The sequence below is a fragment of the Balaenoptera acutorostrata genome, chromosome 15 (assembly GCF_949987535.1).
Source record: "Balaenoptera acutorostrata chromosome 15, mBalAcu1.1, whole genome shotgun sequence".
Lineage (NCBI taxonomy): Eukaryota > Metazoa > Chordata > Mammalia > Artiodactyla > Balaenopteridae > Balaenoptera > Balaenoptera acutorostrata.
The window spans coordinates 83,699,591-83,716,597 of NC_080078.1; the positions used below are offsets into that span (position 1 = coordinate 83,699,591).

Sequence of the window (17,007 nt, forward strand, 5' to 3'; positions counted from 1 at the left end):
TGCCTGCTGGGAGAATCATTCTGACAATTTCCTGTGCTGTCAGCTCCATAGAATTCAGTTTCTGAGAACCAGCCAGAGGCATGCAGTGACATTGCGTAACCACCTCTGAAGTCAGAGATATCAGCCGTGGAGCTCAAAGGAGCCGTTTCACACCAGCAACATGAAAGGAGCTAGCATCACGGACGGGGCGCCCAAGGTGAGTGGCGGGGCTGTCTGCAGGGGCAGGAGATGGAGCTGCCTGTTTGGGTTAAGGACAGCGGCCGACTTCAGGGCTGAGTTTCTGATGAAGTCAAAGATGAATACCACTAACATCTAAGTTTGAGAGGAGAAAGTTTCACGTGAGTTTTAAGTATAGAAACTATATGTGCCGTAAAGCTCCTGACCAGTCTGACTCAGAGATGGTTGCAAATTACTTTCTAGCAAAACCTAGTTTACGCGGTTGATAACACAACCCATCCCTTTGTGTCCATTCACCTTCTAACAAACTTCTGAGCGAGACATGGGTCTCTGCCCCAGCCCTGAGTCCTCAGCGGGCCTTCCTCGTGCTGTTTTCACGTTACCTTCTGTACTGACATGCATGAGTGGAGCTCAAGTCTGTGACAGGAATCAAAAAGGATTTGCTGTTTAGAATGTTGAAATGGCTGCTAAAAGAAAACTGCTTGGACACAAGGAAAAGTGAAGGTCAGGGTTATTTTGCTACATCTTTTTAAAATTTTAAGTAGAACAGGAAAAAAAATGAAACAATTATGAAATGGGGAGCTTGCTTATATGATTAAATATGTGTTATTTATTATTATAATAATAACAATAGGTGTCACTGGTGGAATGTACAGCTGAATAACCCATGACAGTCTCTCTTATGTAGATTGCTACCCTAGAATTTTGTACCCGACTATTTTCTTTGAAAAATTTTAAACCTTTGGGAAAACAGAAAAAAAAAAATTCATCAACCTGTGCATATCCTTTACCTAGATTCACCGATTCCTGGCACTTTGTCACATTTGTGTGCATCTATTTGTATATATTTAGACACAGGCTACATTCACATTTTCCAAAAATCCAAAAACATCCTTTCTAGCTTTTTTGGCTGTTATTATTTCTTTGCATGTTTATTTGTGTTTTTTTCCCAACCCAGGATTCATTCCAGGATCACACATTTTGTTTGTTAGGTCTCTGTCATCCTTAATCTAGAACAGTCCACTACTTTTTTATTTCTTTCATAACACTGACATTCTCTACGAATATCCAGATTTTTTATGATTTATACTTTTTTTTTAATGGGCCACTTATTCTGCCCAATTTCTATAGCACTTTACAATGTGTAATTGTAACATGTATATGTGTAATTAACATGTATATATACATATAACATATATTTGATAGTCCCAGCATCCCCATGAATTTCTATTATCAATATTATACAGATAATAACAGATGACCCTTACTGACTGTCCATCTGTCAGGCCTGGTGCTCAGTGCTCTTCTTGCTTTTTCTCATTACATCCTCTTGACATCTCCATAAGGTAGACGTGTTACTCTTATCCCCATTTGACAGATGAGGAAAGTAGGGTTCATTGACTTGCCAAGGTCATTTGCTAGTAAGTGGAATGCCAGGAACCAAACCCAGACAGACTGACGCAGACCCAGACTTAACCAGCTCACTATATGCTGACCCTTAGGCCAGAGGTCCGCTGTCTTTTTTTCATAAAGAGCCAGCTAGTATTTTATGCTCTGTGGTCCACCTCTGATCTCTGGTGCATATTCTTGTTTTTATTTTTTATTTCTGGCCACACCTCAGGTTTCGGGATCTTAGTTCCTGGACCAGGGATCAAACCTGTACCCCCTGCTGTGGAAGATCAAAGTCCTAACCACTGGACGGCCAGGGAAGTCCCTCTGGTGCATATTCTTTTTTGTTTTTACAAACCTTTAAAAATATGAAATCATTCTTGACTCTTGGACTGGTCATGTGTATTTGGCCCACAGGCCCTAGTTTGCCGACCCAAGTCTTAGATGAATGATGTCTCAGCTCGTACGGATGCCCCCCCCCCCTACCCAGTAACAGCAGCACCAGGGCAAGAACCCAAATCTTCCATTCCTAGCCCAGAGGCAACCTCAGTTCATTCTTTCTTGGGTATCCCTACAGAACTGCCAATGCACATATAAGATAATGATTTTTTTTTAAAGGTTTTTCAAGAACAGGAGCAGTAACTGAACAACTGTTGAGCTTCTTGTCTTTTACAGTGAACAGTACATATTAGAGCTCCATCTGTTTTAGCACCACTGACCTACCTCAGTATTTTCAATGCCTACGTTGTCATTTAGGTGCTTTTGATTAAATGGTAACACAGTGCTTGAAGGAGTCATACCATGTGAGTGGTTCTCAGCATTGGTGCATCTGACTTTAAAGCAACCCTGTCTTTCACTTAGGGGCACCCAGACTCCTTTCATGCCCTGAGGTCAGCCTGTGTACATCAGGTGGTGAACTGCCCTTTCAGGCTGTTCCCCAGTGTTGCTGCTTGACAAACAACCAAGAGTTCCTCGTCAGTAGAATTTCACCTTTGTGCACAGCAGATTTTGTGTAATTGTCTGACTTTTATTAGGTTTCCGCAAACTGTCTTATAAAATGAAGAGAAAACTGAAAAATAAACATGATGATATTAGAACTAGGAAACACTGGTCTCAAAGAGTGTAATTGCAAAAGGTAGAGACCGTTGTGTGTTGCCAAGGTGGTAAATCCAACATCTCATTGGACTGTAGCTGATTGACTCCATGTTCAACTCCATTCATGAGATGCTGGAAAATTAGGTCTGCAAGACAAGGTGAATAACTGGTTTTACTATATGTAAGTCCTTGCTTTGGATTTTTGGTTGTTTCAAAAGTGCCTTATTTATGAAAACAGAGTCTGCATGTATTTTAGTGATTCGGTCCTGTTTGTTGCACATTGTGTTTACTTCTGAGCATATGTGTCTGTGTGTGTGTGCACATGTCCACACCATTAGAGGTGATGCTGAAAATAGCATCTTTGTGTACAGGCATCTTTGTCTCCCTGGAGTGAATGGCCAGGAATTGAAAGAGGAATCCTGGGTCAAATAAGCATGGTATTTGTTTTCCATCACTTTCTGAGAACTTCTAAAATTTGAAAAATTAGTGTCCATAGTATTTTCTCTACAATCTATATTTTCTGTCTTTTCTAAATAGAGCCATAGGCTGTTTGCTCACTTGGTTTTCTGAAGCGAGTTTTCAAACCAAGTGTCTTTGTCATGTTACTGAAGGGTGGATGTTCCAGAGAACTGATCAAAGTAATATTTATGTTTTAAGAATGTTTAAATGTCCTGAAATGTTCTCAACATTTCAGATTCAACTTCAGTTAAAAAGCAAATATCCTGTGGTCCTCTTCCATCTCAACTGTGAGTGGGATGGTTCTAGATTCACTCAAGGAGGGTCTAGGTAGAGACTTAGAATAAAAAAAAAAAAAAATCACCAACACTCCCAGGGTCAGTTTAGACCCTGACAGCCTGCAGTGGCATCGGATGAATCTGCCGCTAGCCAGGACTCTTCTGCTCTGGTGCTGCTGGGCAAGAATGCTTGGTGAGGCTTCGTTTGTGAGTGAGGAACAATTTCAGGCTCTCCTTGTACCTTCAGAAGCTCTCAGATGGTAAGCAAGACATTTAAACTCAGCCTTTGTCGAAGAAGGGCAAGTGCGATCACAGCAGGGAACTCACCATCACCCACCAGGCCCTGCCGCGTCCCACTCCCACCAGCTCCCACCACCTCAGTTCCTTCCCCTTCTCCCCTGCTGTTCCCGACCTGCGAATGCTCCTCTCTCCCTGTGGCTTGACCACTGGGTCCTCCTCTCAAGCATCTCCCCATCCAGAGGCCTCTCTGGACCACCCTATCTAAACCACCTCCCTTTCCACACCCATCCCATCATTCTCATCCTCCATCTCAGCCTGACTTATCAAGATTGGAAATTGTCTTGCCTTTGTTTCACCCTCTGGAAAGTCGGCTCCATGAGGGACAGATCTGGCCTTTCTTATTCAGTGCTGCATCTTTAGTGCCTACAGCAATGCCTGCACATAGTAGGTGTTCAAGAAACACTTTGGTCGGTGTGCGTGTGTGAATGAATGGGAGGTTACCGGGAGTGCAGATAGAGCCCTTGCAACATGGCCACGAGGACAGGAATGGTACTTCCTGCTTACCAGATGTCTGGGAACAGAGGTCACCCCTGACTCTCAGCTCTTCTAACCCCTACCTGGCCCCATCCTGACCCGCCTCTCAACCTAGATGCTTGAGAATTACCCCCCTCCTTCTCCCATGGTCAGATGTTGCCTTAGATCTGAGCCTGTGCAATTGAAGTCACGGCCGCAAGGACCTGTGTTCTCCCTCTGACCTCATCCAGCAGCCTCATCCCTTCACCTGCCTCCCAGAGCAAAACAAGTAGCCACGGCACGCAGCTTGAGAACACAACTCATGGTCCACTGTTTAGCCTCTAACCCAAGACAGGGTCATTGAGCTCTGGGGGTTTGGGCGATCAACACAGAGCCGACATTCCCGTGGGATCAGACAGTCGGTAAATGAGTAAATGGACACAGTGATCTCGGGTGCTGACAACTGCCCTAAAGCAAAGAAAACAGGGCTTCCCGGTGGCACAGTGGTTAAGAATCCGCCTGCCAATGCAGGGGACATGGGTTCGATCCCTGGTCCGGGAAGATCCCACATGCCGCGGAGCAACTAAGCCCATGGTCCACAACTACTGAGCCTGCGCTCTAGAGCCTGTGAGCCACAACTACTGAGCCCATGTGCCACAACTACTGAAGCCTGTGTGCATAGAGCCCGCGCTCTGCAACAAGAGAATCCACAGCAATGAGAAAAGCCCGTGCACCGCAACAAAGAGTAGCCCCCGCTCGCCGCAACTAGAGAAAGCCCGCGTGCAGCAACAAAGACCCAACGCTGCCAAAAATAAATAAATAAATAAATAAATTTATTTTTTAAAAAATTAGTATAAAAAAAAAAAAAAAAAAAAAGAAAACAGGGTGACCTGATAGAGGTGATCCACAGAAAGGGCCTCTCTGGAAACCAGAATGATGGGAAAAGCTTTCCAGGCAGAGGGAACAGCAAATGCAAGGGCAGGAATGAATTCAGCAGAGCAGAGCATCAATGAAAATGCCAGTGTTGTCAGAGCAGAGTTAACAAGGGGAGAAAGTGTCAGAAACAAGATTTGAGGGGTAAGCAGGGTCTGTTCACATAGGGCCTCGTCGACACTGTAAGAACTTTGACGTGCATTCTAACTGCAGAATGCGCTCTAACTGCATTCAAACTGCTACTTTACCCAAGCCACTGGCCTGTGTAAAGTAGGAGATAACACGGGCTGATTTACGTCTTTTAAGACATCTTAAGGCTGCTGTGCACACGCAGACAGTCAGTAGGAAAGAGCAGAAGCGGGGAGGTGAGTCAGGAGACAGGGCCAGGGCTTCGTTTTCCATTTTGGATGGTACCGTGCTGTTCTCAACGCACATAGAGAAGAACCGTTTGCTCTGTCTTTTGAAAAAAATAAAACGTTTGGTGTTTGAGAGTGTCAGGAGATGTGAGCAGAAAGAAGAGTAAATAAAGGTATAAATAGCTTTTATTGAGCTACATGTGCTATATGCTTTATTTTTTTAAGAAACGGATGTTTATTTTCCACCAACTTTATTTCCATTTTCTCTCATTCATTCCACAAATATATTGAGCCAGACGCTGTTCTAAATGCCGCAGAAGACAAAAGTCTAGTCCCTTTTCTCAATATTTAATAAACTGTCATTAGCATTAAAAATCCATTACATTCTATTATTCTTTCCCGTTCGATAACCTTTATTCTCTTTTTTTAAATAAATTTATTTTATTTTTATTTATTTATTTTTGGCTGTGTTGGGTCTTCGTTGCTGCATGCGGGCTTTCTCTAGTTGCAGCGAGCAGGGGCTACTCTTCGTTGCGGTGCATGGGCTCATTGCAGTGGCTTCTCTTGTTGCAGAGCACGGACTCTAGGCGCACGGGCTCAGTAGTTGTGGCTTGTGGGCTCTAGAGTGTAGGCTCAGTAGTTGTGGCGCACAGACTCAGTTGCTCCGCAGCATGTGGGATCTTCCCGGACCAGGGTTCGAACCGGTGTCCCCTGCATTGGCAGGTGGATTCTTAACCACTGTGCCACCGGGGAAGTCCATAACCTTTATTCTCTTAACATTGTATTTGCTATAGAGCTCACTTTGTGGGGGGCGGGGGTGGGAAGGCCAGACAAAACACCAACTGCTTATACTACAAGTTAAAAAAGTTGCCAGGAGACTTTTCAAAGGAGAGTGGCCTGCATGATAATGGAATGAGGAAGCGACCGTAGAAACGTGTGTGGTCATATTGGAACTGTGATGACTCAGGGGGGAAATGACAAGAGCCTGGAGGGGAAATAACTTCAAAGGAGGAAGGTGGGAGGCTGGTAACAAAGAAAAAAAAGATACCACTACAAGTGATATTCGAAGACTCCAACATGAGTTGCAAAAAGGGGAAATAAGTATTTTAGGAACCATTTCCAAACGTATTGCCCATAAACCATGTGTCTGTTGGAATGGAAGAGGGCTCCTGTATGCACATGGCGAGGACAGAGATAGGAACAAGAAGGCAGAGTGCACGCCTGCGCCTGGGGCGGCATCTCCTGGCTCTTTGCGGGAAGGCTTTGCCAGCTCTTAAAACTCCTCTAGGAAATGTTATTCCTGGTCAAGTCTGGGCTCTGCATTGCCCATTCACTCACTCCAGGGTGAATCGATTGTTCTTTTTCTTGAAACCCGTTGCTTCTCCTTAGAATCAAGAGCAGTTTTGTTTGTTACACATTTGTTACAGGCAGCTTGTCTTTTGGGGCTTGGAGGGGGTGAGAATTGGGGTAAGAAAGCAGTAGGGTGCCTCTCCCTTGGAGACGCTTGCCATCTGGTTAACAAAAAGTAAAAAGTGCCTGTGGAATGTTCTCTTGGGTTCACAATTTTAACTCAGAGGAGGCTGAAAGGGCACGAGAACATCAAGTTGCTTCTGTCCTACACGGATGTTTCCCAACATGGAGGGGATCAACAGCCCTGGGGAAATCAACAGGGACAGTTACAGAGCACATTCTCTATAACCTTCCTTGTGGTATCTCGTGTAAGGCTAGCGATGGGTTTATCTGTGGCTCATTATTGACAACAAAATGAATAAACCCAGTGAACTGGAATAAATGCCCACCAACAGACTGAGAGAAGAACTTAAACAACAGGTGGCTCGTTGCTTTCCTAACACCCCTAAAAATGATCCTAGCAAATGGAGAATTCGGTGAACAAGTATGAACTTTCACTCATTTCTCTGTGATCCATTAAACAGCTTGGACCAGTTTTGAATTCTTCCTGATCAATCAAATGGAAAATAATCACACCCTGCAGGAACTTTGACCTCATTCATACAAGATGATTTTAGGTGTGGTACACAGATAGAACATTTTTTAATGTTAGCTCTGTATTTTAATGTGCATTGGAAAAAACTAAAACTAGCTCAACAAACTTGTAATTTCATAGGTCATATTGCTTTGGGAGACTTTTTTTTTTAAATTGGCTTAATTTAATATTTTCCTTGAAGTTAGAAATGTACAGACAGCACATGGATATGACAGGAAGCATGCAGTTAATAGACACACGAAGTTTAAGAAACACAGTCTTAGACAAAGCTTTCGCCTAATTGGCGGTGGTATAATTGCTTAAGACCAATCAAAGGACATGAAACACCTTCTTTCGTCTCCATGCCTTTGGTCCCCTTTACGCTTCAAAACAAGAAAAAGGGAAGGAAGGAAAAGATGAGAAAGGAAAAGATCCCACCTGTCATTTTCTTTAATCCCTCTGATGGCTTTCATGAAGTAGGAGATAAGAGCAAGACAAGAAACCATGCAAAATGCAGGGGGTTGCAGCTGGTTGGGAACGCCACACTTTCAGATGAGGATACTGAGGCCCAGGAAAATTCTCAGCTACTTGCCCTCCTCCCTCCATGTGTTTCTCACAGGAGAGGGCTGAATTCTCAACCACTTACCTTGGCCCAAAATTGCTCTCAACTCCTCTTTTCCCCAAAGCAAATATCTTAAACAAGAATCCAGAGACTTGTCTAGCAAGGAGTGAACTTGGAGGTGGGGAGGGGGTTTGGGGGATGGATGAATAAATATGCTGGATCTCTAGGGCACTACAAGCTACAGAAACAGTTTGGTATAACATGGACCTGTCTTGGGCCACATCCAAAAATATCAATTACTTAGAAGACCTGGGAGATCTTTATTGTTGCATCATTTCAACCCTGAGCTTAGACTAACAGAACCTTGTTCACCTTCCTCCCCCCAGCACACGTTGTCAGACATACAGTAGGTGCTTAATAAATAACTGCCAAATCAGTGAAGCACGAAAAGTGCATTTTAGCAAGAGTCCCATGAATAGGGGAAGTATATTCAAACAATATACCTGCCAGTAGGACCCAAACCTATTGGAAACCACAGTATTCAGGCATCAGGGAAGAAAATGTTTCATTTCCACTGGGTGGCTTTGGAATTTTTTTCTGACCACAGCCTGTTCCTCAAAGTCTCATTAGTCGGCAGTGCCTTCTGTGGCTACCCAAGTCCCCGTGGCGAGAGGCCTTTTCATCTGAACCATTAGGAAGAATTCAAAGCTGGAAGGATCAGAGTTCAACGTTATCATGGAGAAATCAGTTAAGGTTTGTGCGTGTTCACAGACTAAGCCATGGTCAGGATCATTTTTCGAGGTGTTGGGAAAACAAGGAATCCTTCTTTTATTGAAGTTTTTCTTTTTCTCTTATATCCCTTCTCATTTCCAAGTTCACCAGGTTTATTCCCTTCTTAGTCCCCAGTGCCCACAGCTAAGCCGGAGACAATGGCTATTTGCATCCAGATGGGTGGAAGGGAACCTATGTGTTAGATGTGTTATGTAACCGGCCCCAACCTTTCCCACCCATGGCTGTTGGTTTCAGCCCAGATCTCCCACCCCACCCCCAGTAGGGACAGTTGCAGAAAGAGCAGTACTCAGGCACAAGTGTTCTAGACCCCAAACCTCACAGCATGCCAGCACCAACTACTACAGAAGGAGTTCCCTTCTGAAGTGATTTCTGCCAGTGTTTTCCAGGGTATGGACTAATCACCTTTAAAAATAATTTCTTTAAAGGATCAAGACGAAGGTGAATGTGAGTATCTGAGTTTCTGTCTTCTGGAATCCATTTCCTGCAAGAGTTCAATTGCTTAGGGCTCAGAGTGAACTGTGTAAATGCATCCATTACTTGTTATTCTGCATTTTTTCCACTAAGTTAAGGAAGTAGGTAATGATGTTTCCCAAGCAACTATCCCATCAGTGGAAATTATCAAAAGTTGTTTCATGTCCCACGTTTTGAAGCAAAAAAGGGAGAAATCGAATTTTGTTTAGAAAGCTCTATTCTACTCAGTTAAGTTTTTTTTTTTTTAAGCTTAAAAGTAACTCTAAATATAAAAGTAATCTGGAAAAGGGCATTTCAGTATCTCAGTTAAATGACTTCAGATCACTTTCTACACATTCTGGAGCCTTTTAGTCCAGAATTTTTCAACTTTTTCAAAAGCGGAGCTGAAGCTAAAACTCAGTTATTTTCTAGCCTATCTGGCAAATTAATATTAACCACAAGAAAGACAGCAGTTTTCCCTCAGCCTCTCTCATTTAACTGCTTTGCTAAGTTTTAAAAAAAAAATAGCTCCAAGAGAAACAACTCTTCTTTATGCTGTGGGATGATGCAAGAAATTACTTAGCTGTCACCTCATTTAAAAAAAAATTCTAAGTATTTCTGAAAATGAAATGCAGATCATTGCAGCTGAGCTGTGTCAAGCTCTACAACACCATGTTAGGCATGACACATTAAAAGGAAATAATTTAATATAGTTGCAAATCGCAAGGCAAGTTCTGGTTGTGAAATATACCATTTTGCTATGTTAAGTGACTCTCAGTTCCCTGTAACTTGTGGAATTTTACTTTTCAATGTAAATGTGGCTATGGAAAGCTACTGAAATTCATGAAAGGAAAGAAAAGTTAACTTAGAGAAGAGAAAGAGGAGGAGGCCTGATGGCCTGGTGGCCCATCTCAGCTGCAGACCTCATAATACAACTCCATGTGGAAGGAAAGCAGCAAATGGTTATGCCAACACCTTCCCCAGTGTTAGGCGAGCGCAAGGCACGGCTACAGTGTCCTGTGGCTGCTGGTCCTAATTTCTGGTCTTGGGGACAGTCCCCTCATGGGGGGCCCTCCCACCTGGCCCAGGTGTTTGTGCCCAGGACCATGTCATTCTGCAGCTGACCACCAGGGAGGGGGCGTAGTGGTGGCAAAGGCACCCAGCCTCCCCCATTTACCTGGAGACTTATTCGATGCCTCTCTAACTTGCCTGGGCCAGGCCAGAAAAACCCTTAAAGCTTCGCCCCGCCTAAACTTGTGTGATTCTTAACACACCTGCGGTTAGACCCTGTTGCATTTAAGTGGTAGGTTTTTGTTGCCTTCTCTGGGTGTCTTCTGTGGCCCTACTCTCAAGGAGCTGGGAAGAAAGAAACACTCACAAAATCAGCTGGTTCTCAACAACTGTCCAAGCACTTCTCAGCATTTTTCATGCTGTAAAGGGCCCTCTGATGGATGGGCAATGAGAGTTCCATCGATGGTGTGAGTTATCCTGGAAGTACACAAAGGGTTTCCCCAGATGCCAGATGCTTTTGTGTGGCAAACTGCTTTTGGCTGAGATGAAGACTGACTGGGTCAAGGTTCCCTTCTATCAAATCTGGGAGTAGAACAAGCTTAAGTGATCTGGGCAAGCAGGAGCTCAAGTTCACCAACGCAGAAGCAATTCTCTTCCAACAGAACAGAATCTTTTTTAAACACTAGATTTTTATATTGAAAAGCAAAACATGTACATATGGCTTTAAAAATTCAAACTGTACCAATGAACATGGACTGAAAGCATGTTTTCCTTTAATGCCAGAGCTCTATAGTTTCCTGGTCTCCAGTTCAGCTAGCCAGAGGGGGAGCCCCAATGACTTATGTCATCTTCCAGAAAGATGCTGTACTCATAAAAGCATACATGGGGACATACTGTCTGCACAGTTTCTCATCTTGCTTTTTAAAATATTAATCCTTGTGAATTCCCTGGTGGTCCAGTGGTTAGGACTCCACACTTTCACTGCCCAGGACCCAGGTTCAATCCCTGATCGGGGAACTAAGATCCCACAAGCCACGTGATGTGGCCAAAAAAAAAAAATTAATACTCTATTTTAGAGAATGTTCCATTTCGGCTCATTTAAACTCTACCTCATTCTTTCTAATGGCTGTATAGTATTCCATTATACAAATGTGTCATTATTTGCCAGTAATTACATTGAAGCCATTTCCCAAATTCTTAATGGAGAATCTAATTCTGATCCTCTAACCATACAACTTACCCAACTGAGTTAAAAATGTTTTTATCAGCTTACCATGTCTCTCTCCAGAGGCACACTTTGTCATTTGCTCATCCATCGAAATGCACATGCCATCTCATGAAGGATAGCATGCTAAGCACTATGATTTGTAGGCTGAAAGGGCAGACTCCAGGGTCAGAACTGCCTGTGTGCCAATCTTGGTTCTATTCGTTGCCCTCCGAGCAACCTTAGGCTAACTCACTCACCCTCTCTGTGCCTTAACTTTTCATCTCTTAAATGGGACATTAGTAACAGTCCCTGCTTTATGGGATTGTGACCATCAAGTGAGATGATCAATGCTAATTACTTATCCCAGTGCCTGGAACAGAGTTGAAAAGCTGTGAGCAATCCTTATTAATGAGGCATTGGCTACGTAGTGAACAACAATACAAATGTGACTCAATATGCATCCGAAAGATTAGAGAGGATTTTTTTTCTCTTTGATTAATTATGGGAACTTAATATTAGTTGACACATACAGTGTGTAAGAAGTCTGCGTTGTTATGTGGGGTTTGCAAAGTGGGGAGCCTTCCTAGATAGTCCTTGCTGTGATTCCTTAAACGCCTATTGACCCCTCCCTTATCTCTCCCGAGATTGCCTTGCAGAATGCTGTCACCCATCCACATCTCTCATTAAAAAAGTGTCATGTGGATACTTTGTTTCTTCCTCAGGGTTGTCCTCCTTCCTCTGTCTTTCTTCCCTTTTTGGAGAATGTGGGTGGGAAAGGGAAAATGGAGGTGGTGAGGGGATTTTTCTTATGCTCCTGGAAACTTTTCTTTCTCTCTCTCCTCTCTCTATTTTGTTTAATGCGCTTTAAAATATGATGGAAAATAAACATTCACGAGCCAACAGATAGCACCATTCTCTCTGCTTTGATCTTTCTAAGCCTATCTATGTATTTATATAATATGAAATACTTCCAAGTACATTGAAGGGGAGACCTTTGTCTTTAAAGATGATCAAAGAGCTTTCTCCGTTCTGCATTTACTCCTGATGTTCTGAGTCTGGGCTCAGCAGCCTCATAAAAGATGTATAAGAGAATATCTCATTGATCTCAAAGAAAAAGTTCCTACATCCAGGGAAAACCTTCATGAACTTCAGGGGTTCACATTTCCCATACATCACAGGATTTGAAATATTTACAGTGCATGCATTTAAAAAAAATTGTGGCTTATGTATAACTATTCTCTCTCATGGCCCTCAGAGGGGGAGGATCAATCATTCCATCACCTTCCCCTAAAACTAACTAAGAATTCTTGGAAGTAAGTCATGGAATCTGTGAGAAGGAAGCTAAAATGCTAAACATGGATGCTTTTCAAAGAAGGATTTTAGTAGAAGAAAAATGCCCGTCTTGTTAATGGGGTTCCATGATGTCGTACAGAGCAGGGACCCAGCAACGGCTTGCTGCTCAGGGTTCCTTCCACATTTATGATCTCTATCTCTTCCTGTGTGGGACACTTATTTATTTATTACTTCCTGCCGTGAGCTGGTGACCCTGTGCTATGATTTACCTTCCCAAGTAAATGAAGATTTTCTGGCTACTTTAATGGAAAACATTCCAGGATCTCTACTCTCCTATCCCCTGGCCACTAACTCTGTAATTTCAAGAATACAAGAGTCTGGGGGTGGGGGAAGCACTTGTGAAGGATAAAGCAGGATTGGGTTGTGATGCTGATCTGACCCTTGTGAAGGGAAAGAGGGGAGCAAGCAGGGGAGGGTAGAGAGAACCTCAGACTGTGAGCATTTTGCACATAGTCTTAGATAATATAATGGGGGGTGGTGGTGACAGGGGGCTTCAGAACAGATTGCCCATTAGAGGAGTCCTGCACTGGGCAGAAATGCTCCAGCCCCTGCTTGTTAACTTCCAGTTTGCAAAGGAAACCAGTGTGGGGCCTCTAACAGCCCAGCAGTGGGCTGGGCTCAGCTGCAGAGTACTTCATTTGGCCCAAGTAGTCATCTTTTGAAATCTGCCTGGGCATGCCGCAGTCTCCACCACTCCCAAACGTCTGACACCTGGCCTGCCTCCCTGACGTATACTGCTTGCCCGGCTCCTACAACCATTTGAGTTTGCCACTGCTGCCTATAGATGTCATTAACCCAGCTCCTTCTAAGCTTACGTGCATCTAGACTTTAGCAGATTAGAGTAGGAAATGGACTTGGACTCGGGGAGGCTGTGCACTGAATTGGCAATAGCAGGCTTCAGAGTCCAACAGACTCGATTTTGAATCCCCACTCTACTGGCTGCTGCTGTGTGACCCTAACCTCTCCTAGTCTCGGGCACCGTAAAGCTCTAAAATGAGGCCAACACAGCAAATGAGCCCCCCCACCGCCAACCCCATCCAGCTCGAACACTCTGAGTTTCTGCAGCTTTGCTCTTTCAAGTGAACTGAAAAAAAGTGGAAAGTAAAGCAGGAAGGCAAGCCAGGCTCTTGGAGAGCCAGCATGGGGCAGTCACTGGGGAGCTGTGCCCACCCTCCTGGCCCAGAGAGGGGATGACCATCCTGGCAGTGGGAGTGATGCAGAAGCCCAAAAAGAAGCTTCAGCAAGTGGCATTTCTACAGGCTCATCTAATGTGGTTCTGCTTAGAACTGTAGCTGCTGGCTCTTCACATCACTGCAGAAGACAAAGTATGAGAACCAAATCTGTCTCTCTGCATCTTACTTCCCCTGGTCCACAGCGCACCTCTCTTCCCTTCTCTGGCAGTTACAATCCTGCCCTTCTTCCAAGACTCACCTCAGGGTTGCCCGCAATCCCTCGCCAACTCCTCCTGGCAGCACTGCTAGAGCCAACTGCCACCCTCATCTGAGCCTCAGGCATCTCCCGCCTGGACTGGACCACTGGCTTTGATGAGCCTCTTTGGCTTCACACTGGCTCCGTGGAATCCCCTTTCCACCCAGCAATCAGAGATAAACATCAACCAATATGGAAACCAAGCCCCAGGTTTTTGTTTACTTCTCTCCAGACAACCTGGGCATCTTTCAGTTTCCCCGACTCACAATGCACTTCGTATAGACACACAAATTCACTCCCTCCCTCCCTCACCCACTTCTCTTCCTCTGCCTGGATGATTTGTCCCCCTTTCTTTTTTTTTTTATTATTTATTTATTTATTTATTTATTTATTTTTATTTTTGGCTGTGTTGGGTCTTCGGTTCGTGCGAGGGCTTTCTCCAGTTGCGGCAAGCGGGGGCCACTCTTCATCGCGGTGCGGGGACCGCTCTTCATCGCGGTGCGCGGGCCTTTCTCCATCGCGGCCCCTCCCGTTGCGGGGCACAGGCTCCAGACGCGCAGGCTCAGCAATTGTGGCTCACGGGCCCAGCTGCTCCGTGGCATGTGGGATCTTCCCAGACCAGGGCTCGAACCCGTGTCCCCTGCATTAGCAGGCAGATTCTCAACCACTGCGCCACCAGGGAAGCCCCCTGTCCCCCTTTCTTGATCTGACTAACTTCTACTCTCTCCCAGATTGCAACTTCCATGGCCCGTTTCTCAAGGGAATGTTCCCTAAGCCCTCATCCATCCCCACTTCCCAACTGCACTCGTAATTCCTCATAAATTTCTGTATCTTCCTTCATTGCACTTAAGAGAAGTAGAAACCCTATGTTTATTTCTGATATGACTGGAATGTGTCTCCTCTGCTAGGACATACACCGGCATGAGATCAGGAACTGTTTTGTTCGCCGCTGTATCTCTAGCAGAGTGCTGGGCATATAATCGACGCTCAATGCAATCTTGATGTATGAATGATTGAATGAATGAATGAATGAAGCTAGCTAATTACTCCCACGTCTCATTGCTGATTCAGTATAGATTAGCACATTGCATCTGGCCATTGTGTGAACGTCTCCCCAGAGAGGGAATCTCTTATTTGCTTTCGTTTCCCCAGTCTCCTTTCCCTTCTCCTAACTGTTGTATGAAGATGGGCATTTGGGGGAAATGTCCTTTTTGGAAATCGGTTAAGAAGGTTTCTTCCGTTGTACCTAGAACCTAACTGTCTTTGTGCCCAAAGAGAATAAAAATATAAACATATGCCCTCTTTCATCTCTTAAATATCTACACGAATGTTTCCAAATTATCACCCTGTTAAAAAATAACTTGGGAGTGGCCTCAGTGACAATTGCAGTTGTTATCAGGCTGCTGTGCAGCCCTCGTCAGTCCCCTCCATCTGTTGTCTGTAAAGCGTTTAGCGTAGTGCCGGGGCATGGGTTCACGATGCCTGTTTGCTGCAGTTGCTATTTCTTGTTCTCCCCACACTGCCAGCCTGTCCGTAAAAGCCTGGGTTGCCCCGACTGGATTGTTTCTTGAACATGCCTAGAGGGTCATCATCTCCAAGTCCCGTGGATGCGTGTGGCGTAGGAGCCCAGCCTCCAGCGTGTGGTCAGGGACATTCTCTTCAGGAGGTGACTCGAGCTGAGATCTGAAAGAGGATGAGTCATTCGTGCAGAGATCTGGCAGAAGAGTGTTCAGGGCAGGAGGACTAGCAAGGGCAAAGGTCCTGAGGTGGAAGCAAGCTTAGCGCATCGGAGAAGAGTAAGAAAATGATGCAGCTGGAGGGAAATTAACGGGAGTAGTAGCGGCCCAGGCACTACTGCCCGATCAGACAGGGCAATCTGGTAGGGAGCTTACGTTTTGTTCTAAATGGGGTTCTAAGCAACTGGACATTTTTAAACAAGAGACCCAAAGTCTGATTTATGTGTATAAAATACCATTCTATGCAAATCAAAACTACAATGAGGTATCACTTCACACTGGTCAGAATGGCCATCATCAAAAAGTCTACAATTAATAAATGCTGGAGAGGGTGTGGAGAAAAGGGAAGCTTCCTACGCTGTTGGTGGGAATGTAGATTGATGTAGTCACTATGGAAAACAGTATGTAGGTTCCTCAAAAAACTAAAAATAGTGCTACCATGTGATCCACCAATCCCACTCCTGGGCAGATATCTGGAGAAAACCATACTTTGAAAAGATACATGCACCACAATACTCACTGCAGCACTATTTACAATAGCCAAGACATGGAAGCACCCTAAATGTCCATTGACAGAGGAACGGATAAAGAAGATGTGGTACATATATATTATACAGTGGAATATTACTCAGAGCCATAAAAAGAATGAAATAATGCCATTTGCAGCAACATGGATGGACCTAGAGATTATCATACCAAGTGAAGTAAGCCAAACAGAGAAAGACAAATATCATACAAAATGTCATTCTGGCTGGTGTCTAGAGACTGAACTGTAAGGGGAAGCGTGCAATAACGGATGTGAGGAGAAGGCTTAGAGTTCACGTGACCTCGGACAAGTCATTTGATCTCTCTGACCCTCCATTTCCTCATCTGTAAGATGGGAATAAGAAAACCTACCTCTGAGGCAGTTGAAAATTAAGTGATATAATGGCTTCAGTGCCCCCAACACAAAACAAGTCCCCATTCAATATAGTCCACTGTTACCTACCTTTTCTGGGAGAGGAACTCCCCAAGATTTCTCACATTTTAAAAATTCTTTTATGACAC

At 44.3% G+C, this 17,007-nt stretch overlaps 1 protein-coding gene across 1 annotated transcript in view; it reads left to right on the forward strand.

Annotated features, from left to right (window-relative positions):
- The window catches only part of CASS4 (Cas scaffold protein family member 4), a 45,231-nt gene continuing 28,224 nt past the window's right edge, over window positions 1-17,007 (forward strand). Inside the window, exon 1 of the mRNA XM_007185269.2 lies at window positions 1-196. Coding sequence (XP_007185331.2) covers window positions 161-196 — 36 coding nt within the window. The 5' untranslated portion in view covers window positions 1-160. The remainder of the gene's footprint in view (window positions 197-17,007) is intronic.